Below are 21,857 nucleotides of genomic sequence, written 5' to 3' on the forward strand. Positions count from 1 at the left end.
ATGCTGTTTCTCCCAGCTAGGTCTGTATACGCAATAGCAAGCTGTCCTCTCCGTGTTCTTGAAAATCTTCAGTTAAGTAATCCTAATTCCTGTTAACTTCCTGACCTCTCTGCTATCACTGAAGGTCTCTGTGATGGAATAGAGTCTGTGATGTACATTTATCTATTAGAAACACACCCTTAGCAATTAGGATGCATTAGAATGCACCTTCAGAGGGTTTGCTGCTAATATGAAACTGGGAGGAGTGGCTGAAGCACCAGAAGACTGTTGTCATTCAACAATTAGTCTGCTTGGGCAGAGAGAAAACTAATGAGTTTTGACAAGGGCAAATGAAGAATCCTACACCTGGGAAGTAGTAACTGGCTGTACAGGTTAGGGGCTGACCTCATAGGAACGAGGTCTGCAAAGAAGAATCTGGGTGTTCTGGTGGACCACAGGTTGGCCATGAGCCAGCAGTGTGTCCCTGCAGCCAAGGAAGCCAATGGGATCCTGGGGCACATTAAAAAGAGTGTGGCCAGCAGGATGAGGGAGATAATCCTTCCCATCTACTCTGCCATGGTGAGGCCACATCTGGAGTACTGGGTCCTGTTCTGTTCTCCCCAGTGCAAGGAAGACAGCAGTCTCCTAGAGAGAGTTCAGAGGAGGGCTGGAAAGATGAGAAACTCTAATGAGCATCTCCCCTATGAGGAAAGGCTGAGAGACCTGGGACAGTTTGACCTGCAGAAGATAAGACTGAGAGGGGATCTTATCAACACTTAGAAAGATCTGAAGAGTGGATGTCAAGACAGTGGGGTCAGGATCTTTTTGGTGGTGCCCAGTGGCAGGATAAGGGGCAACTGGCATAAACTGAAACATAGGAAGTTCCATTTCAACTTTTACTGTGAGATTGACAGAGCACTGGCATGGGCTGGCCAAAGAGGTTGCGTAATCTCCTTCTCTGGAGATATTCAGAACCTCCCTAGATGCTTTCCTGCGCAATGTACTGCAGGGAACCTGCTTGAGCAGGGGTTGGACTAGATGATGTCCAAGAGGTCCCTTCCAACCGCCACAATTCTGTGATTCTTTGTCTCGGCTTCAGACTTGCAAAGTCTTAACAATACTTTGTGTTCTCTTTGGTTTAATCCCTGTTATCTGCTAAGGCCCTAGCTCTGTAGCAGGGGATCTCTTTGTCTTTATCTACTGCCTAGAACAATGGGACAGGAGCCTCTAGTGACAATGTACTGTTTCCTTAGTTTTGAAACTTCACTCTTTGCTACAGAAACTTTAAAAATATATAGCCTAGAGCCAAAGCAATGTTTAGTATGTGGTTCAGGCCCTATATTCACAGTATACATGGTAAAAAGCAAAGCATTCTAAGTCGTTAGGTGTTGTCAGTGAAGAACATTTTCTCAAGATATGTAATTTTCATCCTGACAGAATCCCTTTAAGATATACCAAGCTAATTGAATGCTGCACAGGAAAAGTAAATATCCTCCCATTCAAAGACCTCATAAAACAGTTCTAAAAAAAATGGAATTATTTTCATTTTTACATGGTTATATGATATGAAAGTGCACTTCTTTGTTGTTTGTTTGTTTCTGAAATAATTATTCACCTGTGTGGAAAGAGGTTTGTACTTATTGAACTTGCAGCACCTGCCTGAATACAGATGCTCCTCAGTATACAAGGACATGGTGGCAGCTGTGTATACATGCAACAAAGTCAATCACACACCACGTCAATAATGGCCTCTTCTCGTCACTTCTCAACTTGTGTATCCTACATTGGATAGCAAGAATTCTAATTGGAGCACATAATTTCTCCCTTTCTTCTCTGTTTTTATCTGGAGCTCTGTCTGTGGTACAGCTTCCATACAGAAGTATAAAAAGTTTTCTTGAGACTCCTTTAGTAGATTTTTTTGGGTTGAGTAAGTATACTCAGGGTCAACTCTTAAATATTATCTAGAAAATGAACTTAAACTTTGGGCAGCAGAGAGAGTTAGTGTTAATCCTGGACGGGAAGAATTGTTTCCTGTGAGGTTATAGGATTGCGATGAGGACTTCAAGGTCAGTTCCTGGCTTTATAGTCATTCTAGTTTCAAAGAAAGGGGTCTAAAAGGTAAGAATTTAATGATAGCTCATTTTTATTTCAGCTATGAAATCATTTGCTGTAAAATCAGACTCCTCCTTTGAAGTGAAGTGTGAGTTTGAAAACCTCCACCTGGACATTAAAACATGGATCTACGTCTCTAGGAAGTAATTTACTCACTTCCATGACTCAGTCTGTAATTAGAGGGAACATTACAAATGTATGCAAATTATGCACATATCTCAGAGGAAACGTGAGATTTAACTAATATTTGAAAAAGGAAGTACTTCAATTCAATTAATAAATAACTGAAGGAAATAAAGGAAATTAAAATTAAAAGGCAAAGTATTTTTTAATTAGCAGCAGCAACAGAAAAATAGAGTCATAGAATTATAGAATTGCTCAAGTTAGAATAGACCTTAAAGATCATCAAGTCCAACCACGACCTAACCATAGTACCTTAACTCTAACAACCCACTGCTAAATCATGTCCCTGAGCACCTCATCCAAATGGTTTTTAAACACATACAGGGATGGTGACTCAACCACTTCCCTGGGGAGCCTGTTCCAGTGCTTAACAACACCGTCTGTAAATAACTGGCACTTAATTGTTGTTCAGGGCTAGTGTGACAAAATCTTGTAGTTTTATTTTCAGTATTTCTAATACAGTAAGGGATCAGAACTGTTCTGTGCAGCAGGCAGAGAAAGATTCAAAGGATTGCTGTGTTCAGAGAAGAGAAAGGTGCTTGTCTTCAAGAGAAGAATACTTTTCACTTGCAAGTGAAAGTAATCCATTAGAGGAGAAGCCCATGCAGCCAACACATGTAAGCAGATCAAAGGCCCAGTGAAAGTGCTCTGGGATATGACAGAAGTGGCCTGCATTCACTCTGTAGACTTATCCGTATCAATGAATATTGCAGCTCATTATAGCTGAAGTTGGCTGGAAGCCAGTATTTGTATAACAGAGCCAAATGGAAGAAAACAGAGAAGGAACTCAGAGGTCAGTGAAGAGTAGAGTGTAAATGGAGTATGCAACAATACTGCAAATGGCAATTTTGGTTGCATTAGTAATTTTCTGATATACTTCAAGTAACATATATATTCTTAACAGTAAACAACTCTTGCTATCTCTTGAGCTGAAGGAGAGACTGTCTGCCATTAGATCAGGTCAAAAAAGATTAGTGGTTTTATGCCAGTACTCTGAGTAGTGGGAGGCTGTTCTCTGGGAGGTTGAACAGTAGGAAGCTGTCCAGTGGGACTTTGGAGGGACTACACCAGACACAGAATGTGTGAACCACAGAGGAACATGAAAGATAAGTGAATTCATTTGGCAGAGCACTATTTTGAGAGATTAGCAGACATACTGACTACAGAAAAGTATCTCACAAGAGAATTTCACTTTGTGTGGTAATTGAAACACTGAGATAAATGACAGCAATGGCCATCTTTGATATAGCTACATAGACCAGATCAGGCTTGATAGACAAATGAGTTGGGTTTTGGCTCATATTTAGATTTGGATTCATGCTCAAAGCAGTGATTTCTTACAGGAAGGTTGCTCAGTGTTTTATGTAAAATACATCAGAACTATCCTCTGTAACCCCTTTCAAAAATGAAGACAGGAAACAGTTGTAGAGCAGAATATATAATAAAAAGGGGGAAGTCTGGTTAAGAAGTAACACAGGAAGATTTGAGGAATCGGACAGAAATTGCACACATAAATTGCACTCATAATGGCAGACTATGAATAAGTAATATAGGAAGGAATGCACATTTTCAGAACCACAGTGGAGTGCGTTGTAATATCCCTTGCCCTTCACCAAACTAATGCATAATAATATGCATTTTCATGAATAAATTCTACTCTCAGACTGCAAAGCACTCTCACACGCTTCTGTTGTGAAGAAGCAGGGGGAGAGGTTAATACTCTGCTGCCCAGGCCAGAGTTGCTTTGTGCCCAATGTTCTGTGGCTCTGTTTTCCATGGTCCTGCATTTTGGTCACAACAAACCCAGGCAACCCTACAGTCTTGGGGAGGAGTGGTTGGAAAGCTGCCTGATGGAAAGGGACCTTGGTGTACTGATGGACAGTGAGCTGAATATGAGCCAGCAGTGTGCCCAGCTGGCCAAGAAGGCCAATGGCATCCTGGCTTGTATCAGGAATGGTGTGGTGAGCAGGACTAGAGAAGTCATTCTGCCCCTCTAGTCGGCATTGGCAAGGCCTCACTTCGAGTACTGTGTTCAGCTGTGGGCACCTCAGTACAGAAGGACATTGAGGTGCTGGAGCAGGTCCAGAGAAGGGCAACAAAGTTTGTGAAGGGCTTGGAGAATATGCCCTACAAGGTGAGACTGAAGGAACTGGGGCTGTTTAGCCTGTAGAAAAGAAAGTTTGGAACCTGCTGATCCTTGAGGTCCCTTCCAACCCAAGCCATTCTATGATTCTATGACTTTTGACTGGGCTGTAAAATGGCAAGAATGAAGATTTTTCCTGAAGTCTATACCTTAACAGCAACCACAGTCTCTTCACAGTGGTTCCAATTCCACCTGCATGACCTTTCTTTGGCACGGTCTTGGAACTACCTTATTCACCTTTTGAGATACAGGATTATATTCTATTTGAATTTTAATTCTGGCATTGTGAACTGCATGCTGGATATCATGTTATTATTCTTTTTTGTATGCCATACCCATTGGAAGAGTTAGTTCAGTAAAACACACAAAAAACCCCAAACCCACCAAAAACAAACAAAAAAAACAATAACAGCAACAACAAGAACAATGACTAGAAGAGCATGCAGATAATGACCATGTGAAATGAAAGACGAATTATTTGAGCTCCCATTTCATACCACTCTGCATCTCATAACACTCTACAAATAAAACTAACACTCTACAAGTAAAACTTACTACACAAAGACTGTATTTAAAAATGGGTTATTATCTCCTACTATACGAGTAGATCTAAAACTACTGGTACTAATACTGTCTTACCCAGTTTACAAAGTACTGCAATCACCTTAATCTATTATAAAATAATCCTACAACCCTCTGATCCATTCTGTTAGGTCATAGCTGATCTTCTCTGTATTTTTTTAGGACTGTGTAGTTCTGCCAACCATGCACAACACCTGTGGGTTTGGTTATTCAAATATCTCTGTGTTACGTTGCACATCCCCACTCTACTTTCTATTCTTTGCTTTGTATCTATGAAACTCCATAAAAGTAAGGGTAAGAGGGAATTTGACTTCATGTTTCCTGAGCACAAGGACTCTCCTTTTAAGAGCAGTTGCAAGGAGTTGTGAACAAAGTGATGTAAATGATAGGGCAACAGGTGTAACCCGCAACAGAAAACTAAAACATGAAAAAAAAATCCTTTCTCTTTATTGAAACAAAGCATGTCTTTCTAGAAAAAGAAACAAACACTCTCTTCTGCAGAAACTAAGATCTCCAAAGAGTGTATGTGGACTACTAGCCACTGAGATGTGAACTGCCAACAGAAACATTATGCTCTTATACCAACGCAATAGCAAACAATGTGTTGCTGGAGGCAACATCTATTACCATCACTTGAGTACATGAAACTTTGGCAACTACCCATGTATGAAAATAGATTCTGAAATAAGAAAATGCTTTCTTTTCAGCACCTACTCAAATATCTTAGTTTAGATTGTGCTGAAACTAAAGGGTAGCTGATATCCACATTAATTCTGACTGACAATTTTATGGGAAAATCTGGGAAGACCTCTCCCCCAAGATCATTCATATGGAGAACATATTCCAGATTAGCCTAGCTGGCTGCCAGATGTCACTCCTACTCCACTGCTAAATAGCTCCCAGTATCAGACTTAAGTGGCCTTCAGCATATTGCAGCCTGGAAAGTGGCCATGGAAACTTCTAGCTTGGTAAGCAGAGTTTGTTCATTGTTAGAAAGGGTTAAACACTTTTTTGTGCTAAAAGCACAATAGTGCTGTGACACTTAAGGAAGAGAGGGTAAGTTTCACTACCAAGGCTGCTTGTGAGACCAAACTAGAGTGTCATTATTGCATAATGCTAATGCTCAGAGCACATCCTGTCATACAATAAAATCAGACAATGTAATCAGCAGATGGAGCACAGAAGGGGAATAATGTGGCTTTTTGGTCCATTTGCATTACTATCTAGTAAGGAAGAAGTATTTCTCACCTACAAACTTCTCCATTTGTTCAATTTTATAAAATAAAAAGCGATGTTAGAATAGTTATGTGGCAGTAAGTGATTGGGTGTTTTTCCCTAAAGTATTTACTAACATGATATATCTGAAACATGCTGAGCCATTTACAATGACTACTGACTGTCAGAGTTTTTCCCCTTAGCTCCTTCACAGATCCTGCTTCATATTGCTGACATATTTCATAACTTTCATTTATTGTCTATCCCTGTCCTGCTTGGAGCCTGAGGGTGTCTTTCATCATAATCACTCTTTTTAGTTTCTGCCTGGTTTTACTTTCTTCAAGGGCATATTCACTGAGCCTTCCTTGTCCTGAATGTTTAATTTACTCCCCCAGCAGCAATTTCAGTGACATCATGCAGGAAGGGAAGCTATTCTTCAGGATTAGAGAAAGTGTCAGTATCTGCCTTTTGTACTTTCATTCTGGATGTGGGAGTATGCCCATGTCAGTCTAGTGTTTTGTCTAAAGTTGATGGAAGACTATTCTCTTTTTTGCTTACTCTGAAAATAGGATTTCTTTGTGAATGTGTTCTTTGTATCTCTGAATTGCCTTCTAATAGAGTACAAAAGAGAGACCTGACACTTCAAACAACTTTCAATGTATCAGTGACAGAATTAGTGGGTATTTTCAGTACAGCTCAGAACCTAGAAATCTAGTTTTAATGTGATGAACACTGAAATTCAGGCATCAACAACTCTGTTGATGCAGTATTTATGTCGCTAGGACAGAAGGGTTGACTCAGTAACAGCTTTTTACTCAGAAATTTAAGAAGGTCTTACTGCTATTCTATTGCATCTCTCGAGGCCTTAGCACTCCTTACCTCCACAACAGGGGAAAGTCTGTCCAGAGCCACACATCTAGATCTTCTGGAAGAAATTCCTGCTCAGGAATTCATCAGTCGTCTGATAAATGTTGCTACTAGGGTTTTTGTCTTTTGGCTAAGGACAGAAAAGAACCATCTAATCAAGTCCATTCACTCTTGAAATACATTAGACAGGCTCTGGCTCACCAAAGTCTTTTAATTTAGGACACAAAGTCTTTTAATTTAGGACACAATATCTTGCAATATTACAGACTTAAAGCCCAAGGGCTTTTGACAAAACTAAGAATGCAGGGGAACAGTTAATACTCTTCTTAACCTCATCCAGCAGCTACAGAAGGTTCACCTTGGTCAGAGAAGGAGGAATCTCTTTCATTTACTGCTTCTTCACTTCATCTGCTATTACAAAAAGAGAAGAATCAAGGTTATGTTATTTTGTGCTGAAGTTTTTCTCTCCTGACCCCTTCACAGATGGGAAATTGGGAAATGGAACACCTGCAGTCTTACATGTGGGGTTGGATTGCAGACACGAGATGTCTTCTGTTCTCACCTACTATCAAGAGAAAGTAATGAGACCGTGATTTTAGCTGATGAATTGTGCCAGAAACCTAAACCATCGCTTGTACAAGCCTGTAATCGCTTTGATTGCCCACCCTCCTGGTATACTACAGAATGGCAAGAGGTAAGAATGTATGAGGTAATCTCGGTAATTACTGTGGAAAGTAGTCATTGAATGCATTATCAATGTGTTGTTTTGCATTAGCCTGTCAAGAAAATTCATTTTCTGTACTGATGAACTAGTTACAAAATTAGAAGTGTGTCTTTTTGCTTTTTAGTGAAAACTGAATCAAGGTTTTAATTGGCAAGTAATGACTGTTGCTACTTCTAAAGCATAACATTTAATAGCTGACCAGAGATACCAGATGTGTTCTGTGATTAACGTGATTGATGGTCAGTTGGATTTGGATTAGTAATGCCAGGATTTCTAAGAATACAAAGCTACAAGGATCAGGAAGGAGAGGATCTCTAGGTCTTGCTGAGTATTCCTTCTATTCTCATATAATTTATTTTAGAGCAATAATCTTTCCTCATCCCTCAAAGTTACAAATGAGCATTGGGTATTTCACGTTATGAAATTCATTCTTTATTACACTGTTACTGAAAATTCCTATCTACACAGTGGATGTGCACAGAGCTCTTCACTAGGCAGCCTGAAATGAGTTTATTTGCTGCCATTTGGTTGTAAGAGAAAACATTTAAGCAATTCAAAAGACCTAAGGGTGCTTATGTTGGATATAATCTTCATAGGAAGAAGTTACTCTGTCCTGCTGATGAGAAACAAGGGAAAAATCACTGCACAAAGGAGGTGCAAGCAAAAGGCTTATTTAAGCCTTCAGTTCTACTGGTGTAAAGATTCATTCCTTTCTATTAGAAAACCACGAGCACTTGGCACTTTACTTATATGTGACTCTCAGTCTCCATCTATAAAATCTACCCTTAACTGAGCAGCCAGGGAGATGTTAATGTAATAACCTAATGAAGCTGTTAAATCTGTGAAACTGGACTACACAGGAGACCTCTGGATTTGGGCAGCCATCACAGCAACCAAAATTTAAGCCAACCTGGTGTTCTGTCAAAGCTAGATGACTAGCCTATAGTGTTAGTCCATTGTTTAAAACAATTGAGCAACATTTCATCACAAATGCTAATTTGTCTGCCAATATTCACCTACACATATTTGCTTAGTTGTACTTCTAAATATTGCTAGACTGTTCCCACACATAAATTCTGCATTTGTAAATAGCAAGTCGTTTTTTACTAACGTGTAACAAAATAAGGATATATTGTAAGGTGTGCCTGTGTTTGTTAAAAAGCTTATAGTTGGCGACAGTCCTTAGAGAAAACAGTTTTCTGCAAGTTTATTTGAACAGTCAGAAGAAACATTCATTATAATATACTGAAAAATTGATGCTCTGCTAAAAATGGCCGTTGGCTGTAGGCCAGTCTGGAATGTACTAAAATAGCTTCTGCGAGAAATATTTCCAGATAGGCTTTTTTTTCAGGATTTGAATGTCTTCCTCAGCAGTGTAAACATACACGTGTCTGCCTGTCTAAAGCAATGTTTCAGGCTTATTTTATATTTTCTTGGGGACTCTCAAATAACCAACCATTTTGCAGGAGATGTAGCAGATCTTAGGGAGAATGGAGTCCAATTAAATGCTAAGGCTTTAACAAATATATCAATCAGGAATTAAATTAGATAGTTCAGGTTGCATTTCATGTGTTAACCGCTGACTTTTCTGATGGAGACAGAGGATCTGTACTGCAGTTCACTGCTGTGGCTTAATGAAGGCATGTTATATCTCTTCTGCACTTTCTTCCACAGGCTTTGCAGGATGCTCTGCATTTTAGATAGCACCTCACCATATGGGCACTGAATATTTCTTGTGATTAACTTTCATTAGGAGAAAATGGCATAAACAGTGCAATTCTGCACTGAAAATAGTCATCTGCCTCTGACAGGAAGAATATAGAGCAAGAAAATGCAGATATCCATCAAAACGAATTTCCATCCTCTCATTTTCTTAAAGGTCTTCTGTCTTCTTTCTCTGCACAACCACCTTCTGTACTGTAATTTCTACCCTGTAACAAGGCCAGGCCTGGAAGTTCTGTCAAACAAGTTTCCCATGGATGACCTCGATGTGAAAACTTGCATCGTCAGGACAGTGCATTGCACTGTATGATTATTACAACCACTGGACTCCTGGGACAGGCAAAAGATGATCTGGATGAGATGCTGATAGCCAAGATTTGACCTGGAGGCGAACTCTGGCTGTGCAGCAGGGATGCCAAGCCAGGAGGCTGTTGAAGAGGCCTGCAGACCTTGTACCTGCAGATCTTGCACAGAACTCCCATTGCCCAGGATCTCTGAAAGATGGTTCTACATGTGTGGAGAGTCATGCAGAAAGGTGCTTTCTCATAATAAGAAAGGTCCAATGAAGCTTCACAGACAATGGAAAGCAACATCTGTTCTCCTCATGGTACAGATTGAAGACATTTATTTGGTCTCATCTATAGATCTCATCCTTCTTTTCCCAGCGCTCTCTCAAAATAGATTTTAAGCAAACAAATAAACAGGAGATTAAAACTGCAGTACACAGCATTTTCTCTTCTAAGACTCATTATGCTTGTTGAGGAAGGATTCTCTGAATTAAATGCCTTTAAAAGCCTAATGTTTCTGGCAGATAAACACAGGATCATTATCAGCGTAGTAACATTCAAAGTGATTTTTAAAATATCCCTTGGCAGATCCAAGACTGTGAATTTTTAAGCAGTTTTAGTTCTCAGCTAAATGCATTAGGATGTTTATCTTGTTTTCAGTAGTGTGTTGCTGCAGGAAAGTGGATGTGAGCTTTCATTTTTACAAGCCTTTGGAAATATCTGTTCTACAGACCACAAATGGGAGACATCCATTAATAAATCTTTATCTTTCTTTATTTTATTACTAAGTGTCACAGTCTGAGTCTTTTTGTCTTGCTCAGTGCTATCTTTACTCTAAAGATAATCAGAACAATAGCTAGACAACGAGTTAGCATGGGAAAGCTCTTATCCTTTTCAGATTTTTTCCTAGCTATTTTTCTCTGTATTGTAAGATGTCCTTTCTAAATATACTAGTGATAGTCCTTAGAAACCAACTGAGAGAAATGTGTATTTTCCCTATGTAGATGCTGTATCTTGCTGCAGAATCATAGAATAAAATTGATTTTTGAGAGTAAAAACATAGCTTGTGCTGTTGTAGTCCCATCACCTTGAGCAGAGGGCAGTGTTAAATTAAACAGCTCACTCCTCACCTCTATCTGTAACTAAGACTGGCCGTAACATTGCACCCTTGCAAAGATTCGGCCATTGCCAAAGGCACCTGAAGGGGAGACCATCTTCCTTGGCTCCTAAACTTTGAAATTGGTGTCTTTGCCCAAATTGTGTGCTGTAAATGCATGTGAGAAGATGCACATAGGCACATGCTGAGACTCAGAGATGGTTGGCTTTTCATTTAGTGGTAGCTATGTTAATTGTAATTTTTGCAGGCTTTTATATGAGCAGAATAAATCAAAGCAATGATTGCTGTTGGAGAAGCCAAGGCTACAGTTCTGTCAGCAGTTCAGAATGAAATGTGTCAGTACTTCTGCCAAAAGAGACCATAGGTGCTGTGGAGGGCTCTTTCTTGCCCTCACAGTGCCTACTCCCTTGCATCTCTGGAAGTGCTGTGCAATCAACACGATGATCTGGCAAAAACTAGGCAGAAGTATAATTGACTTTAAGCCTAGACTAACTTTCCACTTTGGCTCACTGTGCAACTGCACAAATACTTATGCTGGCATATGGGAAAAGACAGCAAACTCCAGCAATGAGTGGCTGGCAGAACAGGATATATGGATCATCTTCTCAGGCATCAGCCTTGTCTTATGTTTTCTTAAGCTAAGTGTTGAGCTAGGCAAAATTGTGTACCAGTATGGGTAGATGCAGCTCTCAAAGTCACAGATCTCCTCTGAAAGGGATATAGGAACTGGGTCTGCTCAGACACTGTGGAAGATAGGAATACTGGGAGACACAGTGCAAACACTTTACCTACCTGGATAGGTGAGGTGAAGCCATGGCAACTCTCCTTACCGTGACACAAACACACTTCTCTATCATAATAGTGCTGTGGGATCTTTCTGAACAACAGAGAGAGAGAGAAAGAGCACATTGTTCAAATGTCTAAATAAGGATCCTCTCAGGAATTACTGCTTCATACTATCTGTAAATCCAAACAGATATCACAGACATTGTTCTCATTGGTCTATTCCCTTTCAAGAAATAATGTGGGAGCTGGAAGCTTCCACTAGAGAAAAGTCAGCAAAGATCACAGGCAAATGAAAAGGCTCCAGGAGTGAAAGATGGGCACATGCACAGCTCCAGTGCAGTAATCCAGTACTGTCCTAGAAGAGCATTCCTGAAGATCGAGAGGAATCTTGTTACAGTATTTGGCTCTCTCTGTCATTTGGCATGGAGTTTGGTATTGAGTAGCTAGTTATTCTTCAGAGAACAAAGCAGTGTGCGTGACTGAAGTGCAAGAAGCAAGAAAAGATCTGTTTTGTCTTAATTTTTTTTATCTCTTAGAAATGGAAGGGCAAGGAGACTTCCTGGGATTTGTTTGACTGACAGAGGGAACATACTTTTGTTGTGTTTATACAGTGCCTAACATATTTTGGCTCTAGTGTATGGCTGCAGTTCTTAGGCAATCTTGAAATAATATTTTTAATCATATTTTTCTTGATCTATTCTCTCCTCAGAATGAATTGTCCTTGAATGAAATGCTGATAAATGTTTTCTTTTGCTGAAAATCAAAATACTGTCTTACTTGCTTTAATTTTTTGAAGCTTTTGAGCTTTATAGCATTCTCAGTAGAATAAAAGCTTTTTTTACTCATTAAAGGGCAAACTAAAGATAAATACATTTTTCTTCATGGTGTTCAAGTCTGTACTTCCATTCTGTCTTTCAGGGAAAATGTATATCCCAAAAAAAGGTGTTGAAGTTTATGCAGCTCTCTCAGAGAAAGATCTGTCATAGATTTTTTAAATAATTCCTTTCATAGATCATAAATCACTGAATCATAGAATGGGCTGGGTTGAAAAGGACCACAGTGATCATATAGTTTCAACCCCCTTGTATGTGCTGGGTCTCTAACCACTAGACCAGGCTGCCCAGAGCCACATCCAGGCTGGCTAGATGTCTTTGTTTATCTTTTAATATTTCTTCACCTGGCTTACTACTTCTTGAACATAATTCCTGTGTTGTGAACTATAAGCAACTTCTGGTAATTTCAACATAGTGCAAGCTCTTCCTCCTCCTCTGACTGGAAAAGAGATAAATGGGGTTAAACTGCTTGGAATGCACAGAAGAGTCAGGAGCCTCCTGCCATCCACAGCAAAAAGTTAGTCAGAAAAAAGGGCTGAGCCACCAAGCTTACAAAAATGATTCAGGAAATCTATTCAATCTGCTTGTTCAAAATTTCCTGCCCTGCATGAGTAGAAAATGGATACAGAGGGGGGATATTTACATTAAAGAGAGAGGGGAGGCGGGTTCTCTGGATATTAATCAGCCAGATTTAGTTTTACTCAAATAAACCTTCCTCCTTACCTTTTGGAAAGAGCACGCACTGCCGTCATGACAGCCATAAATATAAAAGGGCTGCGTGGTTATTTAATCGTTTATTATACTAACCTTATAAACCAATTATTGAGGCCAACAGCAGATTGCAGCTGGAATACAGCTTTCACATAATTTAAAAATGAGAGAAATGCTGCGCTGCAAGAAGTCTTCAAGGACAGGAATTCAAGTCTGGACAGTTTAGTTTTGAGCTGCACTGGTAACAAACCTCATGACATTCAGAAATGAGAAATAAGAAAATTACAAATGGAAGAAAAGGCAAAGTGATAAACTAGGGAAATTTGCTTATCACACTCAAATTTCCATTTGTTTTTCTCACTAATGCAAGCTCTTTTTTAATAAGCTGAATTTGAATAAATATTTAGATCATAGCTATTGTTATCTAATATGCATAATAAAATCCTGGAAATGAGTAAGGCCTTGAATTGACTTCTTCTGGAGGAGACATTTCCATACTGTCTCACCCTGCCAGTAGCACAGTTGGAACACAGACAAAAACGCTTGAGTCTAGATCCTCCGCATCCTGTGCAAGTACCTGATTTTCCAGTTGACAGATAAAGGGCAACTTTTCCTTCTCCATGTTGCATTTCTGTACAAATTTCTGAAAACAAAATCTTTCAGAAATGCTGAAGCAGGTTTTGTTTGCCTGTTTTTCATTTTATCAAAATATATTTTTTCCACTTCCCAAAATATTTTTGACATTTTAAAAAGAAATCTGCTTTGACATCTCTGATATTTTTTGTTATATTTTCTGCTTGTCTAGAACTAGGTGTTGATTTCTACAGAAACTCTACTAATTTTTGCAGTGTAAGTGTGATGCAAGGTGACTGACTCTTTTCTCCCATAGTGTTCACAGACATGTGGAGGTGGTGTCCAGAAGCGAGATATACTTTGCAAGCAGCGTCTAGCAGATGGAAGCTTGCTAGAGCTGCCAGAAACCTTCTGCTCCATGCCGAAGCTGGTTTCCCAGCAAACCTGCAAAAATGAGGACTGTCCTAATGAGTGGCTTCTTTCTGACTGGTCACAGGTATGCTGTTTATATGTATGAATATTGTGCTGATTTTGATGACTATGTTTCTCAGTCACATGGTATGAAGGAGCCAAAAGTGTTCATACTGTACAAGGCATACTGTGCTTAATTTTATCCTGTGATCTGTACTTAATATTCTAGTAGGTGAAGTAATAATCAACAGCTTGGTGCTTATTACCTCATCTGTACTACAGATACAGTTTAGCCTTCCAGCCAGAACAATTTATGCCTTCTTTCTGGCATAAACAAAATCCATGCTCAAAACAATAAATTCCTGCCTCTGTACATATACAGCCTTTTCATCTGTTCATCCAAGACACCCATGAAGTGGGTAATCTTCACTCCCTCAGGCTCAGTGCTCTTCCTTCCCAAAAAGAGGAGGGAAGAGAAAGATAAGAAAGATAAAAAGATACAGTCTTTTGTAGGTATAGCTCTACCATCTCTGTCAGGCCTGTCACTCTTGGATGCTAATTTTGTAATGTTAGCTGGTTCCTTCCTTCCTTCAATTTAAGGATGGCCAAAAAAAAAGTCTTTCTACCAAAGTCTTGCATTCCCAGGCTTCCTTTCCAGTTCCATATGGCTTAAGAAAAAATTCCTTTACATATATGACAGCAAAAAGGAAAATATAATTTGATATTTTAATGCTAGTAAGCATGAAAAACACTCCTCCTCTTGCAATCTAATCTCTACTCTCTTTATTCTCCTTAATGCAAAGAGGTAGAGAGTACCTTAATCCTGAAAGAAACACTAGTCACCTCATAGAGCCTACTTGTAGCCTTAATGTGATGGTCTACCTTGACATTTTATTCAAGTAAGAGATTAAACTCATGAAGTCTGCATTAAGACACATCTATTCAGACAGTGAAGATGGCAATTGTATTCCTAATCATCTTTCCTTCATGCAACGTGGTTTATGTTTACATCCTTGCAACTCACATTTCTGTATGTTGGCACACTTTAAAATGAAATCTGACTTCACTCTCTTTGCCATTTGTCTTAAAGACTGCCTTTTTTGCTTTTTTCATCCTCTGTTTCTTTTCTCCCTCTCACTCCATCTCCAATGTGGTTTACAAGTGTGTGTTACCTTGTAGATACAGAATCTTCAGCAATGGATTTGTATCCCTTACAGGCCTTCCCCCTGCTTGCCAGCACTTCTACATGTGGACATCCCTGTGCAATCCAGTTTATTATCAATTACTATGATGCTGTATACACAACTATGAAATAAAATAAGCCTGCTTGAATTCTCCCAAGCTGTAGCATACCTATGCATTGAGCACTACAGTCTAATAGTAATAGAGCTTTGAACTCTTTTCTGTGGATCACAACTGATAACTACCACACTGAAGTAACTCATTAGTATCTGAAACACACATTCATAATTTTACTAGATCTGTAAACATCATCCCTAATGTTTGTCATTCTATTTGCAGTGTTCAGTGAGTTGTGGAGAGGGGACCCAGAGTCGAAATGCTATTTGCAGAAAGATACTGAAAACTGGGGGTTCTATCATCATTAATTCCTCCCTGTGCCCACCTCTGCCATTCTCATCCTTGCTCAGGCCCTGTGCGCTAGCAACCTGTGCAAGTAAGTGAAAAATAAACTTGGGAGTGTCTGGGGAAAGGGGGCTTAAATATCCATCACTAGGAAATTCATACTGTCACATGCTTCATAACATTCTTTTACACTAGTGTTGCTCAGTATTTGTGGAGTGGCTACTGCAGCTCAGTTTTTCTATGAGCCACAATATTCTTTTTAACAATAAAACAAGTCACTGGATAAAATTTATAAATCTTAGTGTGGAGCTGAGTCTGAACCAATGTGCTGGAAAGGAACTAGTCCTTTTTGGAAGAACTGGCTCAAAATTCTGTTCCAAATCTAGATCTAAATTTCACAACTGCAATGTAGAGGCTTAGAAATGCTGCATAGCAGCCTGAGCTACAAACACTCTGCTACATAGCTACAAAGAAAATACTTGGTAAGGGATGTTTTTTTAAGATAATTTAAAATAAGTTTTTTTCATTTTGTCATTCAGAACTCTATGTGACTTGGAATTCCTAAGGAATCATGCAACATAGGTTGGATGTATGTCGTGTTGGTATTCTATGCCTTTTTTGTTGCCTTTCACAGGAAGTGAAGGGTCTCCCTGTATGATCTTCCCCAGCTTGCAGTAAGACAGCTGGAAATGTGAAAGATTGAATGGCAACCCTGCTTCAGCTTAGAGCAGACTATGAACTCTGAAACTTATTAAATGTTGATTATGTCAGGGGGAAAAAAAGAATTCAGGATTCCCATTCAGAACAAATGATAAGGCCAAATGTGGTATGGTATTAACTAACAGGACATCTATGCTATTTTGTTTAGTGCTTTGTAACACAAATATTTGTCATAAAGATCTGGAAACAGAATTAATGCACTTTGATAGTATCTGCCCAGTATTTTTAATCTTATTCCATAGATTTTTGTTCTGTTCAATGTTATTCCTTGAGTTAGCAGTACTTTCAGTCCTCTTTACTCATGTTATCTGCAAGATTGTGTTGTGTTTCCAATCTGGGATGGTAAACGTTTATCTTTTTTATTTATTTATTAAACTATAGTCTTCATTGAAATACTTTAACAACAAGAACTACCTTTACACTGGATTTTTCTCCTTTTCATGAAATTCTTGGTCCTCGCATGTAGGGGGCAGGACTACTTTTGCATCATGGGCAGAACTACTTTTGCATTCCTGAAGTGAGTTTTGTTCTTCTTACTGTGACTGTCCCAGCTTAATGTTCAGCAGCTGGTGGCCAATTTCTCCCATTGTCATCTAATGGGTCAAATGCTGCCAGCACCAAAGTAAACTGCTTGTTTTGCTTAATGGTACCACATACTAATAGTATTAATGATATTTCAGGGCACAACAGGCCAGCTCATAAGCAAAGTCCTCATATTATGGCCGCAAAGAAAGTTTACATCCAGACAAGGAAGCAGAAGAAGCTACACTTTATTGTGGGTGGGTATGCCTACCTGCTGCCCAAAACCTCCGTTATTCTCCGATGCCCCACAAGGAGGTTCCGGAAGTCAATGATCTTCTGGGAGAAGGATAACAAGAGGCTCATCAGCTCAGCTCACATCACTATTGCACCCTATGGGTACATGAAAATCCATCGTTTGAAGCCTTCAGACACTGGGATATATACCTGCATAGCAGGGCCAGCCCAGGAGCATTTTGTAATTAAACTAATAGGAAGCAACAAAAATCTCATTGCTGGGCAGCCAGCTGGGATTAGGGAGGAAGAGGCCATGAGAAAGACCAGTCTAAATGAAGCCTTGCGAACACAGGAGAAACATATCAATGGGATTCTCTTCAATGGGAGCAAGACTGAAAAGCGAGGGCATCTCACTGACCCTAGTGGCTGGTATGACAATATTGTCTCAAGGTTGCTACAGCACAAGGGCTGGCCAGGGGGAAATCTGGAATTCTGGGAAGCCCAGGAGTCCACAGAGAGAAATGTGTCCTCAGAGGAAGACCAGAGCCAGGAGTATAGCCTGCCATATACTATGGTCACAGAGCAGAAACGGTTGGATGATATTATAAGGAATTTATCTCAGCAACCTGAGGAGCTTAAAGATATTTACACTGAGCAGCTTATTGTACAGCTGATTCATGAGATTTTCAAGAACCACTTGGAGCATCAGGAATCTGTCCTCAAAGCATCAAGACGAAGAGTAGATTCAGCTTCCATGGAATACCCTTTCCACAGACATGTTTCTGGATTTACCAGCTCCCTGAGGACATCATCTGCTGAAGCATTTCTTCCCACCTCTATGAACCCAACGAATGGCTTGCACAGCCCTCATCAAAAGCCTGCGATCCTCCGAAAGATTTCAGCAGCACAACAGCTTTCTGCTTCAGAGGTTGTCACCCACCTGGGACAGACAGTGGTTCTAGCCAGTGGCACACTGAGTGTGCTGCTTCACTGCGAAGCAGTGGGAAACCCAAAGCCCACCATCAGCTGGGCTAAGAATGGAGAGGAGGTGAAATACAATGATAGGTAAAATAAATTATTTAACTTTTAAGAAAACAGTTAACATTTTTACTCTTCAGTTTCCATGTTTTAAGGCCAGTCAGTCCTATGGGCAAAACCACTTTTAGCTGTAGTCTGATTTCATAGCTGGAAGAGATGCTTATATATGTAGTGGCAAGCAGGGCAGTGTAACTGCAGCAAGGTCTGGATGCTGAATCAGTCTGGTATGGCAATCCAGACTTTCTTTTGTCTCAGTAAATAAAGTTATTTTAAAGTATGGAAATAAATAAATTCTTAGTGCAGTCAAAAAAATACTCCAAGTCTAGAGGCTGAGAGCTTTGCTGAGCTTTTCTATGTGAAGGTAGAAATTTCTGATATGAAGATTGGTTTTGGTGTACATTGATGATATCTGGGTTGTTATTTTCAGATTTCAGAGCTAATCCACAGGATAGATAGGGCTGTTTTGTGAATCTCTCGGGCATTGTTTTAGACTGGTTCCAAATTCAGAAGGATATTTTTGAAGAATACATTTTCATTACTGATCACAGAGGTACTTGAAAATAAATCTGGAATTTAATTTTCTGTCAAGCATCATGCAGTATTGTTTCCTAGGGAAGGGTTCATCCTCTGTTAGAACTGCATTTCTCACAATGTTCCAGAAAGGTCTCTCCAACGTGGTTCTGGTAGCAGAATGTGAAGGTAGTGAGGTTTCTGTCTTCCACACATGTATCCATGTGTAAAATTTCCCCAGGATAAAACTCAGTAGGCACTATAATCACCATCTCCTGTGTATGTTCTGATAGAGGGTGAAAAGTATGCTAAAGGACATGAAGGGAACTTAATACCATTAGAGAGTGACCAAGTAAGAGGCAACAAAGATGATATAGAGTCTAAAGGTGAAGACATATGAGTAGCTGCTGGGGTCCCTCACTTTGTTCAGCCCAAAGAAGAGGCAGAGAGGCAGCAGTGAGCTCTGCTCTCTGGTGATAGTGATGTGAAATGAGGGAATGACATAGAACTGTGTCAGGGAAGGTCAGGTTGGGGATTAGGAAAAGGTTCTTTTTCCTGAACAGGCTCCCCATGGCAGTGATCACACCTATCAGCTGCTGGAGTCCAGGAAGCATTTGTACAATTCTTAGAACTATAGTTTGAATTTTGTACAGTCCAGTGTGGAGCCAGGAGATGAACTCCATGATCCTCATGGTTCCCTTCCAACTTGTCATATTCAATGATTCTATGACAGAGTAGGGAAACATCTTTTGAATTTGAGGATGGTTTCAGATAAACATGATTGGAATTGTATTAAAGGATAAAACATAAGCTGGCTATTTCATCGGAGTATAAACACTAGTCACATCAGTGGTTAATAGTGTGGAACCATACTCTATGGCTATTTTCAGCTTTCACTGTCAACTCAACATACCTACGCATATGCATTACTATTCTGATATGAGTTCGTGCGTCCTCACCCGTACAAACTTTCTGTGTATTGCTATCTGCCACTGAGGTTTAGTTTGAAAACTTGAGTAATAAAGTACTTCTATCTATGTACCACAAAAATTATTACTTTTTTTCCTGCAGTTAGCCTTTATCTTTAGATCACTCTACTTCATTCATCTGCAAGAGCACACAAAAAGAGACTGTTTCAATTCTAGTTGTATACTTAACTTTGTTTATACCGTACATTTTGCTCATGTATATGCTTCAGATTTTTCTACTTTTGTGCTGTTCTGTGAGGTATGTAAGTATAGAAAGGTAAAGTGTGGGTGAAGCAGTGGTATTAGCTGACATGATTACAGTGAAACAGGATCTGCTAGGAGCAATTTCTGCAAAGGATGGTAATTTCTGTTAAGACATCTGAGTGGGTCATCTTCGGAAATGAAAAGAAACAGAGTCAAAGTAAAAATTAGTTCACATTGCAGTGCTTATGAATTGTCAGTGCAATTTTGATTTAGTGAAGGTAGATTGCTTCTTCTGCATAGTTATATGATTAGTTTACTAGTTTCTTTCTCACTTTGGCAGCCTAGCAATTCCATAATCACTGCTTTCTCTAATATACTGAATTTTCTGGTTCTTTTCTCTCTTTCTATGTCTGATGGCTATTCAGTATAATAGGATTCACATTAAAAAATGGAAACTTTTGCAGGGGAAAGGGAAACAAGGAGTAGGAATGTATCTCTTAGAGAAGTCACATGCAATCTTTATTGAGACTTGGGCCTATCATATCACTTTATTTGGCCATACTCCTGTAAAAATATATTCTTGGCCCCCCAAAAGTTGCATATATAAACTTTCATTGCCATTGATTACATCCTCTTGGAACAGTGCCATTAAGGGATTTTTTTTCTCTATTTGAAATGATTGAAAGGAAAGTGAGGTTACATAAAGTCCATGTGTTGTTACCTCTGGACACTGTGCTCATGAGAAAATTGCACGTTCATCTCACAGCGTACAAGCAGCCATAGCTACGTAGCTACAGACTTATTTTTGTTCAGTTGGTGATAAAACAGTCTTACGGTTTCTGAACTTTTAGTTTCAATTATTTTTTTTTTTATTTTACATTGCCTTTCTTTTCCACTCAGTTTGGCTGATATAGGATTAAGCTATATGCTGCACTTCTGAATAATAACCAGTCAACTACGTTAGCTTAAATTTTCATAATCATAAATACTCAGTAAAACATGGTTTATTTGCAGGTTAGTGGCATTAATCGTTGAGCCCTCTTCTTAATGGTTGAGGCAGAAGGATTTTATCAAATTCTTTATTCATCAGTCATATTTCCCCCAGTTTGGTGGGTAGGGGAAGAAATGAGCAGTACTCTGAGCTTCAGAGATATTCAGCATCTTAGAGTTAACCTTAGAGTTTAGAAATTATAGTGCATATAAAAATTGGTTTATGAATGTTTTTCTGGGTTCTTCACAGCTGTGCTCTGGCTTTGGTTCAAAATGCTTTTACTGGTTGCCAATCAGCTGTGTAAATGAAAGCCACAATATAAGCAGTCTCCCACTGTATAGCAGGAAGCTGCAAGGTCATCTGTGTGGTGGTGCATGGTAAGCTTGAGCTGTCTGTCAGCTCTGCAGTTTGTCTTCTTTGTGCTCTGCCATCCACTGCCTGAAAAAAAGGAACTCAAGACCAACTGTGACTCTGGCTGTATATTTTTTGTGCTGTGATTTTTAGAGTATAAGCTACCATTTTTAGGATAGATGATGGCAATCTGTAGTGTGTATTATCTCATATGAGATGAAAGCACTGTCACAAATCACAGTGTGGATGTTGTCTTGACATGGCAAGGTGTCACTGGAATGAATGACTTTCCATTGTTTATTTCAATGTGTAGTGCAATCCACCCTAAAAGTATTTATGACTCCTACTACGTTGCTCCACTTGCAAAAAAATGAATTTGTTTAGCTTTAGTCTCTGTACTGGCACAACAAACTGTAACACAGTCCCAACAAAAATGTTCACTTTCAGTTTTCAGTAGAATAAAAGCTGTGTGGTTCCAGTTAATCTTTGA

At 39.4% G+C, this 21,857-nt stretch overlaps 1 protein-coding gene across 1 annotated transcript in view; it reads left to right on the forward strand.

The window, feature by feature from the left end:
- ADAMTSL1 (ADAMTS like 1) overlaps positions 1–21,857 on the forward strand; it is a 159,578-nt gene that overhangs the window by 95,737 nt on the left and 41,984 nt on the right. Inside the window, exons 11-14 of the mRNA XM_031557287.1 lie at positions 7,565–7,775; positions 14,151–14,330; positions 15,767–15,920; positions 17,230–18,370. Coding sequence (XP_031413147.1) covers positions 7,565–7,775; positions 14,151–14,330; positions 15,767–15,920; positions 17,230–18,370 — 1,686 coding nt within the window. The remainder of the gene's footprint in view (positions 1–7,564; positions 7,776–14,150; positions 14,331–15,766; positions 15,921–17,229; positions 18,371–21,857) is intronic.

Source organism: Meleagris gallopavo, chromosome Z, assembly GCF_000146605.3.
Source record: "Meleagris gallopavo isolate NT-WF06-2002-E0010 breed Aviagen turkey brand Nicholas breeding stock chromosome Z, Turkey_5.1, whole genome shotgun sequence".
Lineage (NCBI taxonomy): Eukaryota > Metazoa > Chordata > Aves > Galliformes > Phasianidae > Meleagris > Meleagris gallopavo.